The sequence below is a fragment of the Xenopus tropicalis genome, chromosome 5 (assembly GCF_000004195.4).
Source record: "Xenopus tropicalis strain Nigerian chromosome 5, UCB_Xtro_10.0, whole genome shotgun sequence".
Lineage (NCBI taxonomy): Eukaryota > Metazoa > Chordata > Amphibia > Anura > Pipidae > Xenopus > Xenopus tropicalis.
The window spans coordinates 30,301,370-30,327,219 of record NC_030681.2 but is presented as its reverse complement, the minus strand read 5'-3'; the positions used below and the strand labels follow the sequence as shown (position 1 = coordinate 30,327,219).

Here is a 25,850-nt window from a genome sequence, read left to right as displayed (position 1 = left end):
TGTTCAATAGACCAAATATACCAAGAGAACTTCAACTACCAATTACATTAGACTAGGTTTTAGAGAAATCTGTTCCCCTTTGTCAGTTATGAAGCAACACTGTTCTTAGATGGCAGCTGAACCGAAGAAGAAAATGGATTATGCTGAATTGGGATGGAGGCCATGACAGATGAACAAAAATTTTTATAAATCTCTCTCTTTATCTGTCATAATGTCTTTAAAATATATGAGGACAAGAGGCAAAGGAAGAAAATGTGAGGTTAAAACTTTATTACAGTAAAGTTATTACTGATAAATGAAATATAAGCTCTCTAACAGCTTGTATTTTGCAGTATTCCTAAATTCTGTAAAGTATATCCTTATAATTGGTGCTTAGTAATATCTAGTATAAGTAAATCTAGAGCAACTGGTCTTACCGAGTTGCTCTAGATTTAGTTACACTAAGGCGCCAATTCATTAAAGTCCGAATTACGAGTACGATTTGCTACAATTCGCATTAAATATGAAAATTTATGATGTGCGTTAATTTTGCAAAAAGTCGCGTCGTGCTTGTACAAAATATTGTGGTACTATCCAAAAGTTAAGAAATTTTCCTAACGTTTGTAAACGGCACGAAAACCTTTCTGACTTTGAACCATCAGTGCATGATTTTGGAAGCCTCCTATAGGACTCAATGGCACTCTGCAGCTCCAACCTGGCCCAAGGAAAGTCTCCCATAGGGCTCAATGGCACTCTGCAGCTCCAACCCGGCCCAAGGAAAGTCTCCCATAGGGCTCAATGGCACTCTGCAGCTCCAACCCGGCCCAAGGAAAGTCTCCCATAGGGCTCAATGGCACTCTGCAGCTCCAACCCGGCCCAAGGAAAGTCTCCCATAGGGCTCAATGGCACTCTGCAGCTCCAACCCGGCCCAAGGAAAGTCTCCCATAGGGCTCAATGGCACTCTGCAGCTCCAACCTGGCCCAAGGAAAGTCTCCCATAGGGCTCAATGGCACTCTGCAGCTCCAACCTGGCCCAAGGAAAGTCTCCCATAGGGCTCAATGGCACTCTGCAGCTCCAACCCGGCCCAAGGAAAGTCTCAATACCGAAGCTTGAATGAATTCCGAAATTTTCATACTCGTTGTGACAAATACGATTTTGTCACACAAATTGTCTCAAAATATGAAAAAGTTGTGCAAATTAATGAAAATACGCACAGTTCTAAAACTTAGAAAAAATACTAATTTTTAGTATTTGGACACAATCGTACATTGATAAATGGGCCCCCTAATATACCATGACCTCTATCAATGAAAATCTTCATAGTAATGGTGCTTAGTAATGTAATCGGTTATTACCAGTCACAATTCTTTGCTGAAACTTCTAATGTAATTTACATTACATTAGAAGTCATGGCTGAGTCCAACGGCCTGCATAAAAGTACTTGGCCTTTTGCTTTTGTATGATCAGGGAACGCCTGAATGACAATGGCTCCAACTTTTGTCTCTAATATAGTAAAACATACAACAAAGCTTTTATTTATCAGTATATCACTCTACCTTAGTTGCAGTTGCTGTACTGCTCCTTCTTCTGCACAGGTAAATGTTTAATAGCTCTTCGGTAGTATGGAAGGTTCCAGAAGTCTTACAATTGTGAGCCTGGCCCTTAAGAATTTATATAAATAGTAATATTGTTAAGGTCATTATGTACATTGTAGCAATTTCGGTAGTTGGATTGTGGTCTCACTGAGGGATAGAGTTGGGGGATAGACATTTGCATACACCTCCAGACACCCAAAACATTCATTGCCCCTTTCTTCGAGGCACCATAGCTATGGTAACTGCCTAAGGACATTCAGGACTTTGTAATTTTAGCATATGTCTTTCATCCCATTAGATCTGTTTTTTCAGGTTACTTTTTAAATAAACCTTAATGGTATTTGCCATGTTTTGTACTTTCTGGGGAAAGTTCTTCTGGATAATAGATCCCATACCTGTATACGCACATGTATACGCACATAATCCAGATATTATTTCAGAATTTGTGTTTTAATGAATAAAACATATCTTTTAACCCTTTTTACTTAATGTACTTCTCTTGTTTACTCTCTTAGGTCTCGCCTGGAACATTGTGTACAGGTTTGCTGACCAAAACCCCGAGTGAGAAGTCAAATGATGACGATAAAAATAATTGTTTGGATGTTGAGAGCAATCAGAATATTAAAGAAGTGACAAATAGGTATAGTGAAAATAGACAATCTAATAGTACTTCAGTTAAGCAAATTAAGGCATCGACGTCAAAAACATCCCACAACGATGATCTCAGTCTAAGCCCAGAAGAAGATGAATCATCTGAAAAGGCAAATTTCAATGGCGGCCATGAAGCTGTAAACAGGAGAACACCTTGTATGTATGGAGAAAATTGCTACAGGTAATATTTTACTAACTTCTGTGCACATTGTCTTTTTCTGAAGGTGATCTTACTTGTCTCAATTCATTTACCTGATTGTTATTTTCATTTATTGTACATAAATGTATATTAATGAGATTGAGCATAAATTATAAGCTTAAATCATGTTGTCTTAATGGAAAATGTAAGAAATAATATACCCTACAGCAAAAATACATTTAACCTCCAAAATAAAGAAAACAATTGCAACAAGCCGCCATAATATACCAACATGTCTTAGTACAAATTCAAGTTGCAACATTTTTCATTTTGCGGCTACTTTTTTTTGTGCCCATTGAAGTTTATTTTTTGTGCATCACTACTTATGTTAAATGTTATGATTTAAAAAAAAAACCTCAGAACAGACTGAAGGGAATAAAATGATCATTAAAGGGACAACATTAATTAAGGCAATTTTTGTTCATTTTTTTTTAGAGAAGAGTAAAAAGAAGGCTAAGAGGACTTAATGTTCAGGGCTTTTGAAACAATTTAATATCCCAAGGATTTTCTTAGTGAATTTCTGCCTTGTTTCCAAGTTTTGGAAACAACATGGAAATAAAATGTAAAATAATATCATATTTATGGCTCCTAACATTATAGAAAAAGGGAGTAATTGGGGCCTAATGCAGGCCAGTTTTTATATGTAAGTCCTTCAATGTAGCCACATCAGTGGCCCTTTGGATTTGATCATTATAAATATAGATATGGGACCTGTTATCTAGAATGCTGGGGACCTAGGGTTTTCTGGATTAGAGACCTTTCCTTACTTTGGATCTTGATGCCTTAAGTCTGCTAAAATAATATTTAAGTAGTAAGATGTTGTACCATGTTAGCCATTGTAAGTTGCAGAAAATGAAATGTTTAACCTTCAGGCTTTAAGCCTGAAGAAGAGATGTAATACTATAATCTTAAAAAACTTGCGATTATTACTTACTCATTTAGCCAATAACAGGTATCACCTAACCTTACATTTTCTGAAAGAATTATTTAAGAATTAATGAAACCCAATAGGATTATTTTGCCTCCGATAGGGATTAGTAATATTTTAGTTGGGATGAAGTACAAGGTACTGTTTTTTTATTACAGAGAAAAAGGAAATCATTAAAAAATTGAATTCTTTAATTAAAATGGAGCCTATGGGAGATGGCCTTCCTATAAATCGTAGCTTGTATGTGAAACTCGAAGTTGCTTGAAGGTGCAATGATTGGGATAATTGTCAACTGCATTTTCCATTTTGGGTGATTAGTTCTTTTGTGATTGCATCATGTTTTATGCATTAGTATAGCAACTTGGGCAGCTCATTGACACGCGGGCCATTTGGCTGGCTGTGACTAAATGACAAAAATGCTGTGCCATTGTAAGTATAAATGAGTCGGTAAAATATTCAAATTGGCTAGTCCTGCAAAAGTGCCCTCTGAAGCATTTTTGTGTGATTTCAATGATATACCCAAGTGTAATAGACAGTTTGTTTGAAAATGGACAAACCAATTAACTGTGTGGCAACCTAACTGTGTGGTAGATATGCAAGGACTTTGTTTATGGCTAAAGATATGTGGTACTTAACTTAATTGGGGGTGGAAATGGAGTAAATATTGTGTTACTTACCCATAAAGTATATTTTTTGTCACTATTACTTCCTCCTTACCTTTTACCCAGCAACCATAGATTAGTATGGGTCTTTAGGGTAGCCTCAATAAAATATGTTGGGTACTGAGAAAGTGATACCAATGTCTTTTGGATTTTTCTTTACAAAATAATTCTGGGCGTAATACCGACTAACATAGGATCTTTTAATAACCTGTTCTGGAACTTCTCAATGCAATGTCATGAATTCATAAGGACACTTTTTTGGATACATTTTGTAAGTGATCTAATCACTCTTTGAGATTATTATCTAAAAGCAGAACTAATGAGATTTGCTGTATTCGCTGTTTGAAACCACAATGGTTCTGTGGTTTTCCCTCAATTTTAGAGGATGTGTAAATTCAATACTTTCATTTTGGTCAAGTTAGTGCTCTGGCACACGGGGAGATTAGTCGCCCGCGACAAATCTCCCTGTTCGTAGGCGACTAATCTCCCCGAAATGCCATCCCACCGGCGAAGATGTAAATCGCAGGTGGGATGGCATACGTGGTGGCGGAAGTTTCCTCTCAAGGCAACTTCCACAATTTCACTGAAATCGCACCGCCGCGTATGCCATCCCACCGGCGATTTACATCTTCCCCGTGTGCCAGATTAAGCTGCTTAATTTTAGTGAGTCATAATTGAATATTACATTTCACTAGTGGTGCATGCTATCAAGTGATGTATTGGGAGCTGTATGTTGTTATTATTTTCACTCTTTAGCCACCATTAACATAAAAACAGTGTCATTCAGTTCTTGCATTATAACCCTTTATTATTGCATTTGCCTCATGAAGTTTACTAAGCTGAAAAATTCCCATAGTGATATATATAGCTGCTGAGAACCCTGCTGCCATCAAAGCACTTTTAAACACTTTTTTTTATATTGTACTGGAACATTTTTCATTTTAACAGCCTTGAATCATGCAGCATGTTTGCCTGTTTGTCATACAGAGTCGACTGCTTTCGGTTTCCTGCAGTTTTAGAATTCCAGAGTAAATGTCCACTTAAGGCTAGTGTCACATGGGGAGAATCTGCACCTACATTAGTTGTGGCTGCGCTCAGAGCCATTGCGTTGACCCAGGTGCAGCCACACTAAGCAGAATTCACCGCGAATCTGCTCGCATATGCTTCTCTTATCAGCCTTCAGGGATGTCTGGCAAAACAGATAAGCATTTGGCGTACGCTAAACAGTCCTAAAAATGTTCTAAACATTTTAATAAACTACTGAGTCTTACAATCTGGCAAATTTCACTTGTTTAATGAAAGTCAATCCCTTTAGATTTCCAACTGTACTGCACTATGCAGAGTCTGTTTTTTCTTTTACCATCGTTTCATCAATATAGAAAGAACTTGTGAAATGAAAAGTAACGTAAGGGGGGGGGGGGAACTATATTTGACACATACACAAACATATGTATTTTTCTAGGCCAGGGTGTGTGGTAGTATAAAAAAATAATTGCTTATCCTTTACATCAGCTTAAAGAATTGATGTGCATGGGCATATCAGTAAAGTATTTGTGGAGCTGTCATCTATAACCATGATATTAATGAACCCCTAAAGCAATACCATAAGTTCTTGGTTTATTTGGTTTCCTAGATGGGGTTGCCAAACGGAGAACATACGGACCAGGGTTTTTTTTATTTTAGAAATAAAAACCCCTGGAAGACTTGTGTTAACTACACTTACAGAAAGTATAGTACAATTAGCTTCCTCAATATAACTGAGTTCTTGTTTACAGAATTGCATGCAAATAAAACATACACAGGAGCAAGTAGTGATCCAATAGAGTTTATTTTATTCAGAATAACAGTTCCATTTTGATGTATAAAGAACAATGCAAGGGCCAATGTATCTTGGTCTACCATATGCAGAATGAGTGCAATTAATTTTTATTAAATGTCCTCAAATCACAAGATAATACAGTATACAGCCTCCTAGTATATGTATTAACATATTTCTTGCCCCCCAAACTTTATTACCAGTGAGCTACATTCAATAATAAAAAGACCAAGGTAGAAACTCAAGAATTAAAAAAGTTCCTGGGGGTGACAAATAATTGCTATGATTGGATATTCGGTAGCCCCTATGTGGACTGGCAGCCTACAGGGAGCTCTGTTTGGCAATACACCTGGTTTTATTGCAATGAAAATTTGCCTCAAAGCCAGAAATTAAAAAATAAGCACTTGCTTTGAGGCCACTGGGAGCAAAATCCAAGGGGTTGGTGAGCAACATGTTGCCCCCGAGCCACTGGTTGGGGGTCACTGCTCTAGAAGATTGTAGGCTTGTTAAGTAAATGTAAAATAGAACAAGGATATAAAAATGTAAATTGTCTTACGTCAAGGAAATTTGTGCAGTACAATTAATATTGTATAGAATATAGAGCAGGGAACTGTGATTTTTGTGGCTTTTTATATATAATTATACTCCATTCCATATTTTCAGGATGAATCATAAACAAACAGTGACATCCAAAAATTTGTGTTTTAAAGTAATTAAAATATAATGTACTGTTTCCCTTAACTGGTAAAGGGGAAGACACGCTGCGCTACTAGTAGCAGCTACTTTTTTCAAGGCTACTAAATTCCAAAAAATACCCTGTCATAGAAAATACTGAGAGTTGCCTCTGCTAAAACACACATAGCAAATTATAATAGTAGATTAGATTAAGAAAGAGAATCTATAAGTTGTATCCCACTGATAGGTCCTGAATCAATATTTGAACAAATAACAACAATTTCAGTGAAATAAACAAAACATTTATTGGCTTAAAATTAAACAAACGAACAACATTTGAATTGTTTGTTTAATTTTGAGCCAATAAATTTCACTGAAATATGTTATTTGTTAAAACACACATAGAAACAATTATCAGTAAATGATCAGCATTGTCTATTTTAGTAGCCATAACAAGTACCTGCTACTTGTAGCTCTGTGTGTCTTCACCCTTGTTGTGTGTTTTCTTTAGAAAGTTGACTAAGGTGTTGTGTAGCCAAGGGGGTAGCCATTCAAGGTGAAATAGGGCTAAATGGCACAGGTTATATAGCAGGTCACAGATAAGCTCTGTAGAATGCAATGGTGTTTTAAAAAGCTTATCTGTTATCTGCTATGAAACCTGTGCCTTTTAGCCCTATTTCAATTTAAATAGCTTACCCCCTGGCTACACAGGAGTTTTGGTTATATAAACTGTAGCAGCATTTCTACAGAAAACTTGCAACTTTTACCCAGGCACGTTGATACACAAATTATTTTGTGATACTGTTTCTTTAAAGTAACCAGCAGCTTTTTATTGAGCTTTCGGGGCCTGACCTTTGAACATGGCTCTTCTTTATTTTATAGCTGTCTTGACAGGAAAACAAGAAAGAAGTAGAGAGATTGAACAGGGTATTGGAAAAACAATAAATTCTGTCAGTTTTTATTAGTATTCTGTTTTAAAATCATTTTACATGCATACTTAATTGTGTGCAAGGTAGGACGCATACTAATAAAATAGATTTCCTAATAAAATGAAAGGAAATCAGTATTTTTGAATGGCATTTTAAAAAATTGATATGCTATCAAGTCACAGTGTTTGAATTGATCTCTAAACCCACAAAGGACTACATTAGCAATCTTTGTAATAAATAACATTTATGTTCACATGATAGATTAGCATTCCGCATCTGCAAAAGAAGAATGTATTGTTTATATTTTGGCAGGATGATCATTTTTATATTAAAAGTGGTTGGTGCTTCAAATGTTCTTGCTGTGTTAATTATATTAATACTATAGAGCAATTTGCTTTGTGATCAGTTGATTGTTGCTCATAGTAGATGGCACGTTAGGTTTAAAAGATCATTATCTAGTTAAGTCAGAACCTTTGCAGTTATCAGATATATAAACTAAGGGATAGGAATGATTCAATACAATTGACTAGTGTGCTTCAGCCAGATGCAAAAGGGAAAATATATACCTCATACTGACATATGTTCATTCAGTTAGGTTTATGTAAAAATGGTAAGGATCGGGCCCCGACACATCTGTGGCCCGGGGGAGCACCTGACGGGATCGGGTCTGGGCCCATTCAGACCCTAAAAGCGGTGTATAACCTATATCAAAACTACATTAAATAATAAGGAATCCATAATAGTCTGCCCTTTGTAGGAACCAATTTTAAAATATCTTTATTAGAAATAACAATAAAAGTAATACATACTTTTGAGATTAAAGGAGAAGGAAAGTCAATTTGGCATTTTACTGCCAATAGATTTGCCACATTAGTGCCACCAAGAACAATATATTTATTCTTCAGAAACCATTACCATACCTGAGTAAACAGCTTTAGAAGCTTTCTCAGTTTGCTTCAGATAGAGCTGCCATTTTAAGTAGCTTCCTTCCTGCAGTCTAGCTGTTATAGCTCAGATTACACATTCCTAAGGGAGGGGGAGGGAGTTCTTAGCATTCTGGTGGGAGGGGGAGCAGAAGAGGGGAGAGAGAAGAGAACTGCACAGACTCTGAGGAAGAGGAAGTCAGACACTGGAACATCATGTTTACAAAAAAAGAGACAAACAATCCTGTGTTTCTTTTGATAGAGAACTCTGTAAGTGCTTATGGCTGTATTTACATACATACATATTATTTGGTAAAATGAGTAGTTTTAACAAAGTTTTGACCTTATAATTAACAAGGTATATCCAGTGACAAAACTTCACACATTGGCAGTGCGCTCTAGGTCAGCATAAAAAGCCTCAACAGTTAATATTAAAATCGATCAACCTTTATTTGCACATCTAAAAAACACAGCTTGAGGTCTTACGTGTTTCGTGACAGCGCACTTCCTCAGAGACCTCTCATATAGTGATTCATCCAGTGACCTCATCCATATCCAGTGATTCATTTTCATCAATAGACGTATTTAAAGATTCAGTATTTCTTACTAAGGGTTTGAAGGTTGTGACAGTTCTTCTTAATTCCAATTGGTCAGTAGTCTGTCAATGTAGGGACTCCTGGGGGTTCTGTATGCTGAAGATGACGTCTGGGGGTCTGAACACAAGTAGGAACCATTTTTGCACCTTCCCCCCCCCCCCCCTTAGGCTGACATTAGTCAATTAACCCATCCCTCACATTTTTCCATTGAGAAGTAAGGGATTCTAGTACTTAAAGGAGAACTAACCCCCAAGGCAAAAGCCCCCATCCACTGCCATTTAGGGGTTTTAACCTTAAAAGCGTTCGAGTTACAGGTAAAACTCACTGTGAAAAAATGTAAAATGAAGCGGTTGAATTCTTAATGAATAAGGTGAATATATGGACAAACAGTCCCTGTTTTGTTTAAAGGGGGGCATGTTTAGTAGGTAGCTTAATTCAAATAATCTCTTACTATAGTAACTATATATAATCTCTTATAGTACTATATTTATTGACAAAGGGTGAGTGCAGGGGGTCTTTGAATTTCCAGAGAATCTCTGAATTACCGTGCATTATTGGAAAGCATAAGAGATCTTCCCAGAATCCATCACTTCTCAATGAAGTTTGTATTTGAATAAAACCAACTGAATGCACTTATGTAAAAAAATAGTATTATTTCCCCTTTAAATTTATGAAAAGTATGTGTCTCTAACTTATGGATATTTAGTATTTAGCAATAAAAATGTAAGGATTGAGCTTAGGCTATTTTTATTCTGCATATGCTGGACCAGGATACCTTAATATGTTTGCTTTTTCCCCCCACTTCTCTCCTGTAGGTTACACCTGGTACTTAGTCTGAAGGGGTTAGCACCTCTCCTAAATTCCAGTACAACACAAAATAGAACAACATGGCAAGTGAAGCGGGGAAACCCCTGTAGAGTAATGTTTCCGGGGCATGCCCCTATGTCAGGCATGATGTTTGACGAACTGAGATATGGTTTTGGCTTAAGAGTTTTTTAATACCACAGTTAAAGTTTGATGGCTCCACAAATACTTTTCATATTCCACAAGTTCATACTATATTCCTGGAACTATTGTAATAGAAAAAAACAGACTTTGCAAGGTTCAGTACAGTTGGAAATCTAAAGGGATTGACTTTCATTAGCTAAGTGAAATCTGCCAGATTGTAAGACTTAATGGTTTATTAAAATGTTCACAATATAGTTAAGACTGTTTAGTGTGCACCAGATGCTAATTTTCTTTTCTAGACATCCCTGAAGGCTAATAAGAGCAGGATTTGGTGGACACATAATTATCCTCCACAAAATGCTGTCAGTCTATAAAGTAAATCCTGAACCCAGAAACCACTGGTATACTGTACAGTGCACCCAGGAGGCCTAGTTACTTTCTAGAGTTTAATAAATCATGTCCTTCCATTCAGGTAGTCACAAAGCAACAAACCAATGCCGCAGGTTGGGTGGGTTGAGCTGACATCCATAAACACTCTGCAGGTCACAGGGGTGGTTCAAGCCAACACCCAAACATGCTTTGTGGGTTGCAGGCACATTGGGGCTGAACTTCTCCTTCCACTCACCCTGCTTATGATCTTACAATGCCCGACATCTGCCACAAGCAGCCTGTACTTAATAGAAAGCGTCTCTTTGTGACTTCAGCGATGGGCAGGTCAGACACAGGTCTGAAAATACAGGTGATTTTTTAGGTCGGGTTGGGCCCAGGGTTGGGAGCGGTCGGGTTAGGGTCAGTGAGCAATCTTCTTCTGCTTCCGCAGATGCATGCTTTTTACTCACATGCAACCCCTGAGAAAGAAGAAGAAGCAGGAAATGTATCGCTTTTTGGTGCTCCTCCAGAAACACCTTTTGCCAGTGCAGTTTTCTGCTAACAGGAACACTGGCCTGGGGTATCAGGTAAGCCATTACAATCAGTGGAGGTCAGTGGGATCACCCTCCAGTGATTAAGCATTTCCTTCTCCTATAACATGCTCTCTGCAAACTAACACACTCACACCAGAAGTGCATTGCATAAACATTTGCCTTTAATGGCAAATGACAGTTTACTTGTTGAGGAAGCTTTTCCGGAGAATAAGTAAAGTTTACCGTTGTTTAGAAGATATTATTGTAATAATATTGTACCTGGTCCTAAAAACATATTGGAATTGTTGAAACAGTGCTCTACTAGGAAATTATCAGGGGGACTTTGACCCTAGACAATTTAAAGCACCCTGAATAGTGTAGCATATGCAAGTGGAAACCCTTGTTATTATTTAGAGGTAGGCTTCTTTTTCTATGGCCCAAGGGCCATAATTTCTATAAATTTCCAGTCTTTCCGCAAAGCCTTCAATCTTCACCCATCTTTTGTTTATAAAGAAAAGAAAGGACATAAAAGAAGGATCCCCTTTAATGAATAAAATGAAAACCATGTATCCATTTGTTACCAAATATCTATCCAATTAACAAAGAACAGAGTATAGCATATCTTTTTGTTCCAGGCATCCAAAGTAAGGTGTGATTTATTAAAGGCCATTAGGTAAATTAGAAAAAGAAACTGTATAAGAGATAACTAGAAACAAAAAATCTGCATAAGAATTGGCACTATATACTAGGGATGCATCAAATCCTGGATTTAGCCAGTCCTAGCCTTTTTTTTACAGACTTTAGCCTAATCCATGTGCCTGACCAAACAGAATCTGAACCCTTAAAATCAGGTGGCTTTAATTTTGATTATGCCTTTGTTGTGTATGGAGGGGAGGCTGGAAAAGTAAAAGTAAGACAGCTAGTTAAATACTTAGGCCTTGGGCACACAGAGCGTTTCCTTAGCGTTAGAATTTCTTTCTGCAGTCTGAGAGAATTGTATCTACTACCTTACGTAGCTCCTTTACTTGCACTGAAAAGTACAGCTTCTGTTTGAGTGCAGGTATACAGCGGAGTGGAGTTTGAGCCCTCCCGCAGGAGGGAGAACATGGAGCTGTGATCATGGTGGTGGCAGCAGAGCAATTCATTTAGGAAGGAAAACAGGGTTCAAAGGGCTAAAAAAGTCAATTGCACCTGATTTTCATCCACTTGACAAACAGTAGACTTTAAACCTATGGCTTACCTGCCTTCATATTTATTTCACCTCAGGGTTTTTGTTTTTTAAATGTGTATGTAACATGAAAAGTAAATAATCAAGTGATGTGAGTGATATCATTTGATATCCTAAATGCACACACTGAAAGTCTTTTTGTAAAGTGGTTGAATGGTTATGATACAGAATAGAATAGGGTTGGTTGAAATGGAATGATATAGAAAAGAGCTTCTAAGTACCAAAGTATTTTGTTCGTAAAAATAACTGTTATTTTTCTCTCCCGAAATATACATCTTTAAAAGAAAAACACTGAAATAACTGATGTAATGTTTTCTTCTTTGTAGAAAAAACCCTGCCCATTTTGAAGAGTTTTGTCACCCCGGAGACCGTGATTACGATAACACTGAGAAGGGAAGTCAAGATGACAGTGATGAAAGACCAGAGTGCCCGTATGGCACAGACTGTTACAGGTTAGACAATGCACTGGCACACACTTTTCTTTGCTTGAGCACAGAAGCTTTTGCCACTTTTTTTTCCATTTTACTTTCTTTTTGGCAGTTTGACAACTCTTATTGGGAATGTGTTATTTTCTCGAGCAGTATGTACTAATGCAGCACTGAAAAGGAAAGTCAGTTAGCAATATTTAGTAGTAATCAAGTGTATGTTGAATCTTTTTAGTTTATGTACCATTTGATGACATACATTGAATATAGCGAAATTGTTTATCATTCAATTTTTTTTATACCCCTTGAGTATTCGCAAGTTTTGTTACGTTGCATACATATTGTGTGATAATTACACATGACTTATACAAATGTATTTATGTTGGCTTTAGGGGTAGTTTAACAGTTTAAAGGAGGCTATAGGGGCATATTTGTAATTTTGTAGACCGCTAGGCTGAATGCTATCCCACCACTTCCCCCCCCCCAACATACTGGAGCTTTTGAGTGTGGCCACTCCTGCCTTCCGTCCTTGTAGTTTCATTTGTATATATGTTTCTGTGTGCAGACTACAGAGTGGCCTGTGAACAAGGGAAGTAAAAAGTACTACAATCCTTTTCACATTAAAGGAGAAGGAAAGGCTAAATCACTGCCATTTTCTCCTAACAGGGGCACAAGCCTGGGGTAAAAGGTAAGCGATTAAAGTCACTTGGGGGTGCCTAGCATTTTGGCACCCCCAAATGACTTTAATTGCTTACCTTTTACCCTGGGCTGGTGCCCCAGTTAGGAGAAAACCGCAACAGCACGGGGTAGCTACGAGCATGGTCTCCTCTTCCTTCTTTATTCTTCGCACGTTTGCGCACGTGTAGTAGAGTTAAAAGCTGAACTTTAACAAAAAGTTGGCTTTTCACTCTACTGCGCATGCGCCGGCCCAGGGATTTTGACGATAGAAGGAAGACGGAAGCGCTCACTGCAGATACCCCAGGCTGGTGTGGTTTTCTCCTAACAGGGGCACCAGCCCGGGGTAAAAGGTAAGCGATTAAAGTCACTTGGGGTGCCTTACATTTTGGCTCCCCCAAGTGACTTAGCCTTTCCTTCTCCTTTAAGCTTGAAGTTGGTACTGTATTTATATATTGCTATGTTGGCACATGTACTATGTTATATGGGCATTCCATGTGAATTTGACACTGTAGTTATATGTTGCTATGTGTATTAAACATCAAGAGTGATACTTTTTCTTTTGGCTTGTGCCTAATGATAGATGTCATACTATTTTTTATTAATGTAGATCTCATGGTGGAGGCCAGGTGGCAAGAGTAGATCACAGGGTGTCAAAGTCTGGGAACCCCTGTATTAGGCTGTAGGTTGCCTTCTTTAAAAGAACAGAATATAATGCATATGTCTCTGCTATATAGTTGCTCACACGTTAACAAAATGATATGGAGTTTCCTTTTAAAACAATGACATAAATATACTTATATTCTAAAAGAGTGTAGATTGTAAAACACTTTCTACAGGCTCAGTGCCTGACCCAAGAGTCGCTCACCATTTTGCACGACTGCATTTTGTGCCGCCATATAAATGTTCTGTCACTGATCTTGTTCTAAATGTGCTGTAACAGACAGGATAATGCTTATAATTTAGTACTGGCCAGTATCCTTGTTACTCCTGAGTAGACATCTATTATTTTTCTTTCTCATATTTCTTTAAATGTTGCCTCTGATCTTAGGTTTCCTGCCAATTTGCCATCATCATCCATTCTGGTATGCTGAGGTTTTTCAGGGATCTGCCTTCTGCTTTTTCTCACACTAAACTTCAGTGAAGGCACTTAGTACATTTTTGGCTGAATATGCATGCTAAATCTCCCTCTGCCATTACACACATGTCATATGCTCTGTTCTAATAAAGCTGTTCAACTCTACCTAGAGAGAAATATTCAGCTAATAATTCTTCAACACTATAGCTAAACCAAAGTTAGAGACTGACAGGTTTATAGAGAAATTGCTTTCATTTCAAACAAAAAAGTCACTTATATGTTTTTTCTTCACAATAAATGACTCATTTTGTGACTGAATTTGGCATTGGCTGAAATCTACTTTGTCTTGGAAAAATGCGTCTTGCCTATTTTTAAAAACATAATTTTCTGTACAGATTTTTGTAGCCATTGTTGTCAGTGATTCCATTATTCAGAAGCTTTTGAGCAAAGCTTCAGAGATGGATTTCGGTTTGGAAAAACATGTGGAGGAAGCTTGATCAAAATTCCACATTTTGAGTTTTCTTCCAAATTTGAAAAAAGCCTGAAAAATTTCGAACATGTGCTTTTTTTATGAAAAAACTTGAAAAGAAAAAACTTGATCAGTTAAAAACATTAAAAAAAATTACTTTTTTATTTCAGTGAGCCAAATTTCAGATAAATCTCAAAGATAGCTTGAATTTTGAAAATGCAACTCCCAATAACTTCTACATCATTTTTTTGTGTATAAATTTGAATTTGCAATTTTTGGCACAAAAACACATTTAAATTTTGATAAACCTTTCCTATTGTCATGTGACAATCTTTGGCGGACTGAGTCTGTCTACTCATCCTTACCAGGATATCTGATGTAGTGTCTTTCCTGATTCTCCACTTTGATCTGCTCAATAGTACACTTAAGTGAATTAGCATGCTTTTTGTTTTTTATGCTGCAAAAGGATTGCTATTAAATACCCACTACTTCCTGACCCATAATAGTATTTTTTGTTCTTTGTTTTAAATCTCTAACAAACAAGAATATTTCGCTTACAGTTACAAGTATACATGAAGGGTTGTATTTTTAATCTCTGTCTGCTGTTGGACACAACTCTTTAAAGCTGCAAATTGTTGTGACCACATTAATTCTTTTCTTACTTCATGCAAAGTTTAAAAAAAATGTTCTTTGGTCCCTTCCTGAACCAACATGATCAAAAATAAGGACATTAAGGCCAAACCTGCAATCTGACCAGATAAAGTTATATCCAGCTGCCCCACTGATACTCCTCAAACCTCAGCCACTTGCAAGCCCACCAATTTTTGTGGTCCATGGATCCGAAATCACACTTCTAACCTGGGACAAATGGGGAGATATGTTGTGGAAATAAAGCCCCTAGCTTATCAGTAAGAGATTTTATTAAAGCAAACACTTGATAACATACTGTAAAAGGTTATTTGTTAATATTGTTGTGCATATAAAATAGTGTGTATTATCTATAAAGCAGTGGGTTAATTATTTTATTTGAACTAATAAAACAAAATACAGTTTAAGCAAGTTATATCCATGGTTATAATCCTACTATTAATGTTTGGGCAAGATAATTTTTAGCATTTAATGTTTGGTTAGCACATTTATCAAGTGCAAGCTATGTCATTTAAACTGCCTAGTTGTCTGGATGTCAGAATATAGTTTATGTCCCTTGCATTCTGGCTGTCTGGCTGATTGGAATTTTTTAACTGTTTTATTTACTATTTTTAAGGAAAGGTTATCAGGACTTTGGGAGTCACTGTTGCACTGAAATTTTATAGCTGCAGCTTAGATGTATCTAGAAACTGCCTAAGTTTAGTAACCCTTGCAGTTGCACCAGTCATATAGGGTTGTCAAACAGGGTTGGACTGACCCAGGGCCACCATCAGGATTTACTGGGTTCCACTGAGTTAGCAGGGCCCTCCCCCAGGGGGCTCCAGTTATTAAGCCATTTGTCCCCTAAGCAGAGGGCCCTGCCAACAAGTAGAATGGGACCCCAATGGAAAAATGGCCCTTGCATGCACAATCATTACATTACATTACATTAACATTTATTTATAAAGCGCCAACATATTCCGCAGCGCTGTACAATAAGTGGGTTACATACATTGGACATACAGAGTATCATATAAAGCAATCAGTTACCGATACAAGAGGTGAAGAGGGCCCTGCCCAAAAGAGCTTACAATCTACAAACACACCCCTAATCTACCCTGACCACACACCATTTTGCCAGAACCTCACCTATGCTCCACGCTAAGCACACCCAAATTGCAGTTTTATGTCTCTTAGTGCCCCTCCCCATGGGACCCCTGACTGCAGTACCAATTTTTACCCTTTTTATGGCGGTCCTGGACTGACCTCTCTAGAGTATCACAGAATATCCTAGAATATCCCAGATTAGGAAAATGCACATCAGATCATTGTATTTACAGCATGGTCCTATGGGCAGTGCTGGGGTCCTGCGATATGACTGATGTATAATCTCTGTAAAGAACTGCGGAATTTGTTGGAGCTATATAAATACCATTAAATAAAGTAACACCAAAAAAATTAATGTTCTGTTGCCCTGCACTTTTTTTTAGAAAAACTTCTATAGTTATATACAGTATTATTATATATTATATAAATACCCTGCTTGTGTAGCCATGGGGGCAGCCATTCAAGCTGAAAGAAAAGAGAAAAGACACAGGTTACATAGCAGATATCGGATAAACTCTGTAGACTACAATGGTATATTTATCTGTTATCAGCTTTGCAACCTGTGCCGTTTCTCCTTTTTTTCAGATTGAATGGCTGCCCCCATGGCTACACAGCAGAAACATTTATAAAAACGATAATTTGGAGCCCACACACGGTCCAAAAATCGTATAAAATGTAGTTTTAATCCATTTACAACATAAATATAGTGACAACAAATGGAGCTTGTTTATTCTAAATGCTCTTCCTATGTTAAAATGTAAGACATCATTGATTTTTGATAGTCCCTAATGGAGTCAGTCAGAGTTCCCATTCATTAGATACAGGAAGATACGTACACACAACAGCAATCATTATATATAGCAGATCAGATGTGCATATGGCATTTGTGCAGGAATATGGCCAGTCTTTAATTTGCAAAACTGTTAAACATCCAGCTGAACACACAAGCAATTTCTTCACAGCACGTAGCACTTCATCTGCAGTCTCGCTCTATTGAGAAAGAAGGAATTGTCGCTGCAGTTCTTTTTGCTTCATTGCTTGAAAATACCTGGTCACTGAATGCTTTATATGCTGACCTGCTGTGCGGAACCATGTAGCCACTACAGTAAGAATTAGATTCACAGTGGCAGACTATTCACTTATTCCTTGCGGGGTCTTCCAGTCTATTATATAACACCACTGAGGTGACCTTATATGTGCATTTGTTTATACATTCTTGCGCATCAAAGGAAATATTATGGTGTCCCTAATGGAAGATGAAAGTTAGAGCTCCTTCTCGCTGGTAACCATAATTTCAAGTTCAATGATTAATGTCCAGTCCATTATGGGAAAACACGTACTGATAGAGAGAGAGCAAACTGGCCAGAGTTGCCCACGCACTACTAGACATGTTTGTGGTTGTTAATGGATTCGGCACTTATATAAAATTCTCAAGAGGTCTAGAAAAAAACTTTCGCTGTTGTAACATCCCCCTGAAAATGTATGTACATACAGATGCTTTCCTTTCTATTGCTCTCTGTATCTATCTATCTATCTATCTTTCTATCTATCTATTAGTTATGCCACTGCTCATAGGAGTTATAAACCACTTATTGGCAGTGTGGCTTTACCTGTGTTGGTTACCTGTATTCAGCATTGCAAAATGGTATATGTGGGCTTTTTATGAACATACATGATGGATGGACAGACGTATGGATGGACGAATAGAGATAGTGGATAGAGGTAGATGATTGAATGGATGAAAGACAGATATGAATTAGAGTGGTAGAGTAGATCGCCTCCAGAAAATGAAAACCTAGTAGAGGTTAACAATAGATAATTAAGAGTTCTATGAAAGAATGTATTCTGGATGCACCAAATCCAGGATTCACCCTTTTTTGGCAGGCTTTTGGTGGTCCTGGCCGAACCGAATCCAAATCCTAATTAGCATATGCTAATTAGGATTTGGAAGGGTTAATGCGTGCGGTTCGGTATTTGGCTGAATCCCTTAACATGGATTTGGGGGTTCAGCTGAACCCTAAAAACTGGGTTTGGTGTTTCCCTGGAATGTATTATTATACTATATAAGCATTTGAGGGAGACATGATATGACAAGGCAACCAAAAAAAAAAGGCTTACTGGCCTGTAGAGGTGCATGGGTCAGCCCAAAACTATGTTCTGACCAATTTGGCAGCAGACTGTGGGAATACATTTTAACAAGGCCCCTCCCTACTTGCAATGTAACTTTAATAGCCCAACTTCTCTGGTGACATAAGCAATAGAAAACCAGCCAAGTTAAAGTTAGCAGAGGCAACAGGCACAGCTTGAAATTTCCCAACCTGCACATCACTACTAAAAATAATGGTTACCCGAAGAAAAAAACCAAACCAGAGTAAAGGGATTAGACATGGTCTGACCCATTTTTTAGAACTGAATTAGGATGGGAGCAAAAAGCTTAGTTGGGTCATGGAAAGAGGACACTCTTCAGCTCTTTGAACAGAGTGCCTTGACACCAGGGGGTTGATTTACTAACATAGGGACGGCATGTCATTTCACTTGCTAGTGACAAAATATTGGCACTGGCAACTGAGCAGTCAGCTACAAACTAGAAAAATAAAGCAAATCTGATTGCTACAGGTAACGTCACTGGGGTAAGTTAGAACTTATATTCAAAAATCAACCCCAAGGTCTAATAGTCATCAGTGCCACAGAACAAAAGAGGTGTAATGATGCCAACATGTCATATCAGCCTTAGATTAATAGAGTTACTCAATATGCAGTTCACTTTATTAAGAAATCCAAAAGCAGAGAGGTGTTGTTTAGAATGGTATTGTTGATATAACAATTGCACTGGTACAATGCATAACCCTGTTAGTAACTGTTATGGCCTTGATATAATGTAAAGATGAACATGGTGGTACTATGAAAAGGGGACACATTATTTCCAAAACATTTTCTAGTTTTACACACACACATGCTGTCCTAATTCTGTCCCAATTACAGAAAGTCCATCTCCCATAGTCTCTGTTTTTATCAAATAATTCAAAAGGAAGAAGAATTGTACTATAAATGCCAGTTAGAACCAAAGTCTAGTTTGTTTTTATATTTGTAGTTAATTTCACTGGTAATGGACTTTGTGAATGTGATTTTACAATATCTGTATGTATTTCATATATGTATGTTTTTTTTTTTTTACTAATGAAATCTCCCTATTTACTTACTGGTTTTAACACAGTGCTTCATATTCAATTCCGTTAAGATTATTTGCCTATATTGTAGTAATAATGACATAAATGAATTTGTTGAAAGGAAGTTTTATATTATTGATGACCACCAAGTACATTTCCCTGGAGTGTTCTCTCTAAATAAATGTACACCAGTAAGATGTTTGCAGTGAGATTTCCATCTATTACACTTCTCCCTCACTCCTTGAGACTGTTAATGTGCCATTTAAACATAATATAAAAGCGATTCTTTCCTGCAGGGTAATTTCATGCAATGAGACACGTGCAACTAGCTCCTCTGCATAATACATATAATCTAATCTAGGAAGATTTAAAATATTTCCAGGGGGAGGCAATTTGAAAGCAGGGAACCCTTTCAATTGAAGTGTGCCCAAGAGCTAAGCCCTGCTATTTCAGGATCTGGCTGTTTCACAGTCTGTTCTATAGACCAAAGCAAATCTTGTGAAGATATTTCTTTCTCTACATGCATTGCACTGTATTTCTTGCATACTTTGCTGGAAGGGATGGTCAAATTTAAAACAGATCACGATTTAACTATAAAGAACAAGGAGCCCTTTTTATTCTCTATCAATTTTGTTTGGATACATTTACACATGCCACAGGTTTGTTTGAGTAAAGTGTGCCATAGAAAATGTTTGAGAGGATCTGCAAAAATAAAGTTGTCACAGTGCAGGCTCAGTTATACTACTCAGCTTCTTACGTTCATGTAAAACAGGTCATTGCGCATGTAAATTTTACATTTCATCATTTTTATTTCTGAACCTGGCATGCAGCCACTGTGTACACAAGAGGGTCATATATCCACAGCCTGTAAGTGCGATTGCAAATCTTTCTAAAATAAAAACTCTTTAAAGGACAACTAAAGCTTAACTAAAGTAATAGACTAGAAATGCTGTACATTATGTTTTGTGCTTCTGTACCAGCCCAAGGCAATTACAGCCCTTTAGCAGGGAAGATCTGTGCCCCCAAAGATGCCCCCGTAGCCCCCCATCTTCTTTTCTGTTGATTCCTAGAGAGAGCTGAAATAAATAATGAAAGCGCGGAGGGACTGTGGAGCCAGCTGTGGCCCAGTTCCCTCCGTGCTTGGAAGGGGTTAACTTACCAGTGCAGTCAGGAAAGGGCAGCCCCCCCCTTGCTCGCTCCTCCTCCCTCCTCTGTGTCTGCATTCCCGCTCTGCTGCCACCACTCTGCTTCCTGGATTCCACCGAGTGGCATCCCCCTCCCACCCTCCCTGTTTAAGCACACTCTGTTTATGAAAAAAAAAAAAAAAATCATCATATCAATATAAATTTGTGGTTTTTCAGAGGGTAGTCCTTGGCCATTTAAGTTCTGATGTTGTCTTATGGCTTCTACATGCCCACTGCGTTCGCAGTATGTATGTATGTATAACTTTATTTATAAAGCTCCACAAGGGTACGCAGCGCTGTGCAGTCTTGGCCGGCATTCGTTAACAAAATGGTTTATTGTTTGGAAAAGTTTGAATATAGATGGCAAGGACTAATTTTGGACGTTTTATTTGATAACAAAGCTGTGGCCGAACTCCACCCACACAATGGTGTCATTGCGTCTTTTGTCAGCTAGGTGCAATGGGGCAAGAGTGATAATGGGAGGGAACAAGTCTCCACAATCCTGCACATGCTCTGTGCTGCTGTCACTAACTGAGCTTAGGGACCCACAATAAACTGTATATATATAGAATATAAATCTCACAGTATAAGGCTTATTAGTAATTCATTCACATTTACATTACATGGCAGCTTTGAAACCAGTGTAATTAGGATCAGAATTGAATAATAAGCTTAGCTTCTCAACAGCTGCCCTGAGCCCACTGAGCATGCGCACTGTCCAGGACAGTTCTAACAAGATCCAAGATGGAAGGCTCCTGTGACAACTATAAAGAGATGCTGAAACTTTTGGCTAGGCCAGATAGTTTAGTATATAAAATATGGCATTTGTAGCCATATTAATTTTTAGGGTTTAGTTCTCCTTTAAAATAAATGATCCCATTCTCCTGTCTCAGCAAGTTATAGCAATGTCACATGGTCTGGAGCATTATCATCTCACCTCTAAGACTCTCCCGGCCATTCACTATACAGTGCCTTGCAAAGGCATTCCAAAATTATTTTGCTTAATAACTGCTTCCCAGAAAAAGTTGTTGGGATTGTTTACATTGTTGTTGAAATTTGTTCTTTGCATAAGTATTTTTTCCCCACATGTTAATGTTTTGTAGAGCTCTCTCCCAGTGTGGGCAGCCTAGCACTATAGCAGGCTTTTTTTTTTTTTTCTTAAATAAAAACAACAAAGGATTATTGTTTCCATAAACCAGAGTGTGGGCTCTATTAGCCTGTACCCCTAGTGGAAGAAGCAATTTCAGGGTGATAGGTGCCCTTTAACCACTCATTCATCCTCTTATTTTTCAAGATTTGCCCACTAGCATGATGTTACCAACCCCATTCTTTCTTGTAGGTATGGGGCAACCATATCATGATTTCAGCATAACTCTGACACCAAGTGACATGTCTGAGTGTCTAAAAATGTTGTTTTGGTTTTTTTTGCCAAAAACTTAAAACTATGTATGCCACAAACATAAATACCATATTTTCTTAACAACAATGCATTCCAGTTACTGATGTAATCCAATTGCGTATGTATTATTATTATATATTTATATGTGTGTGTATTTTTTATGATTAATGAACACCAACAATTACACTATTAGTTTATCTAGACCTGTCTTACCCACTGAAGTCAAAGGGTAAATTCTAGAATTCCTAGATTGGAAGTGGTTTAAATGCTATGTAAAAGTACCCCACCCAAGATAGAAAAGAACTCCTGTGAAACACAATGCACACTGCACCCCCCCTTAATAAATGTGTGTGTGTGTATGAATGTGTGCACATGATTATAACTTTGTACTTTTCCTTTTGGTATTGGAAATGATTGTTGCAGGATTGTATTTCTTATTAATTGCATTGAGAAAAGCTTAGTTTACCTTAATAAATTGCTTTTCATTTTCATTTTATGTGACTTTGTTGTATATTAAATCCCTTAATTATTTTGTTGAATCAGAGCATAACCTATAAATCCATCTTGCTTGTGTTTGATTGTGTTTGAAATTACAGTGCTAAACTCGATAATTACATTCTGCACATGGTGCCTCTATTATTTCTTATTCATGGTCAGTAGCTCACGTTTAATGTTTAACTTTTCCAAAGTTTACTTTGAAAGTAAAGCCTTTAGGGTCTTATATAATAAAATGCAGTAAGTTTGCACAGGAGCAGTAACCCAGAGCAACCAATCAGCGGGTAGAATTTACCTGTTTAAAAGCAAACATATTGGTTGCTAATGGTTACTGCTACTGGGCAAACTTGGTGCTTTTTTATTACATATAAGAGTTGATATTTTGTTCACGTTTTTACATATTAGTTTGCAGTATGTCAGATTGTTGTAAGTTGTATGTCAGTATTTTTTTAACATAGAATGCTGGTTTTTGCTTTTCCTTTGTTAAATGTTTCATGTATAAATCCTAACTGTGATGCCTTTTTGTTTTTTTATTTAAAAATGTTTTTGTACATTTCTTATTCTCATTTCTCATCTCTGTTCTTACCCCTTACAGATATGGGGGTGCTAGTATACAGGGGGTTTAATACATTGTTACATTATTCAGCAGTTCTTAAAAGTGTATATAATTATATATGTGATAAACTCTAAGTTGATCATGTGTACACAGAACACAGCTATGTAAGTGTTTTCCAGTTTCAGTATTGCTGCTATACCTTATTATTATGATTTTTTTCACTTCATCTCTGGCGTCTGAAGAAGGGACAGGAGCTTTTCTTTGTTTAATGCAAGGCAAATGCTACAGCAAGTCACAGTATATGAATCACAGTATATGAATCACTACTGGCATATCACTGAGCATTGAAGCCAATTATCTTTTAACTATCTTTTTAACTGAGGATGATTCACAGAACAGTCACAGATACTTTATGTTAGAGGCACAGGTGGATTCATCCTTTATGCAGAACATTCTGGCTATTTGCTACTTATAGGCAATAGAACACTGAGAGATTTTAAGTATTTAGCCCACAACAATTTTTTTCACTTTCCCAAACACCTGAGGGGCCCCATTCATTAAAGTACAACAGGTCCGATTACAAAAAATTCGTATTTTTTCCAAAGTTTACAACTTTTACGTATTTGTGACTTTCCTTGGGCCGGGTTGGAGCTGCAGAGTGCCATTGAGCCCTATGGGAGACTTTCCTTGGGCCAGGTTGGAGCTGCAGAGTGCCATTGAGCCCTATGGGAGACTTTCCTTGGGCCAGGTTGGAGCTGCAGAGTGCCATTAAGCCCAATGGGAGACTTTCCTTGGGCCAGGTTGGAGCTGCAGAGTGCCATTGAGCCCTATGGGAGACTTTCCTTGGGCCGGGTTGGAGCTGCAGAGTGCCATTAAGCCCTATGGGAGACTTTCCTTGGGCCAGGTTGGAGCTGCAGAGTGCCATTGAGCCCTATGGGAGACTTTCCTTGGGCCGGGTTGGAGCTGCAGAGTGCCATTGATTCCTATGGGAGACTTTCCTTGGGCCGGGTTGGAGCTGCAGAGTGCCATTGAGCCCTATGGGAGACTTTCCTTGGGCCAGGTTGGAGCTGCAGAGTGCCATTGAGCCCTATGGGAGACTTTCCTTGGGCCGGGTTGGAGCTGCAGAGTGCCATTAAGCCCTATGGGAGACTTTCCTTGGGCCAGGTTGGAGCTGCAGAGTGCCATTAAGCCCTATGGGAGACTTTCCTTGGGCCGGGTTAGAGCTGCAGAGTGCCATTGAGCCCTATGGGAGACTTTCCTTGGGCCGGGTTGGAGCTGCAGAGTGCCATTGAGCCCTATGGGAGGCTTTCCTTGGGCCGGGTTGGAGCTGCAGAGTGCCATTGAGCCCTATGGGAGACTTTCCTTGGGCTGGGTTGGAGCTGCAGAGTGCCATTGAGCCCTATGGGAGACTTTCCTTGGGCCAGGTTGGAGCTGCAGAGTGCCATTGAGCCCTATGGGAGACTTTCCTTGGGCCAGGTTGGAGCTGCAGAGTGCCATTGAGCCCTATGGGAGACTTTCCTTGGGCCGGGTTGGAGCTGCAGAGTGCCATTGAGCCCTATGGGAGGCTTCCAAAATCATGCACTGAAGGTTCAGAAAGGTTTTCCCGCCATTTCCAATTATTTGGATACGAAAATTTCGTGACTATCACTATTCACAAATGGTTGTTTCCATCCGAAAATTTCAGAACTTTCAGATCATAAGTATGAAATCTTCGTATTCAAACCAACGGAATTTTCGTGACTTTTGCAGTCATCAGAAATTATCGGATTTCGTGATTCGGAGTGATACTTTAATGAATGAAATAGGCTAAAAATGTTGTATATTAAGTTTTGGCCTTCTGTACCAGCCCAAGGCAAAGCTAGCCCTTTAGCAGGGAAGATCTGTGCCCCCAAAGATGCCCCAGTAGCCCCCCATCTTCTTTTCTGCTGATTCCCTGAACATGCTCTGTGCTGCTGTCACTTACTGAGCTTAGGGACCCACTCACAATATACTGTATATATAGAATATAAATATCACAATATACTGTATATATAGAATATAAATATCACAATATAAGGCTATTATAATGCTAATTGCACTGGTTTTAAAGCTGCCATGTAATTTGAATGTGAATGGATTACTAATCAGCCCTGCAACATCAGTTTATATAACAGGTCAGCTTCATTTTCCGCTTGATCATTTGCAACAACCCCTAAGTTCAGCTTCTCAACAGCTGCCCAGACTCTACTGAGCATGTGCAGTGTCCCGGACAGTTCTAACAGAATTTAAAATGGGGAGCTCCTGTAACAATTGTAAAGACCTATATCATTGCTACTTTTGGCTAGTGCAGTCAGTTTAGTATGTAGAATATGGTATTTCTAGCCATATTCATTTGTAGGGTTTAGTTCTCTTTTAAAATTGCCCATGTTACAGCTTTCTAGCAGTCTTTATTGCAGGCATTGGAGAGCATAAAACACCCAAAGAATGGGATATATAAGGGTTCATTTATAAACCGCAGTTGCAAACATGATAAAATTACTGCAGTGACTGTCAAAGAAGGAAGTTCCAAAGATATAGTACTTCCATGGAAGAGGTTTTTTTTTGCATGTATAGGAGTAGGTAAATGTCCAAATATAACTATTATGTACGCTTATTTCC

The 25,850-nt window shown here is 38.1% G+C and overlaps 1 protein-coding gene across 2 annotated transcripts in view; it reads left to right on the top strand.

Moving 5' to 3' along the window:
* Positions 1 to 25,850, top strand: part of aplf (aprataxin and PNKP like factor) — a 113,985-nt gene that overhangs the window by 73,101 nt on the left and 15,034 nt on the right. For both annotated transcript variants that reach the window (XM_012962662.3, XM_012962661.3), the window contains exons 7-8: positions 2,090 to 2,406; positions 12,358 to 12,483. In XM_012962662.3, the coding sequence (XP_012818116.1) occupies positions 2,090 to 2,406; positions 12,358 to 12,483 (443 nt within the window). The remainder of the gene's footprint in view (positions 1 to 2,089; positions 2,407 to 12,357; positions 12,484 to 25,850) is intronic.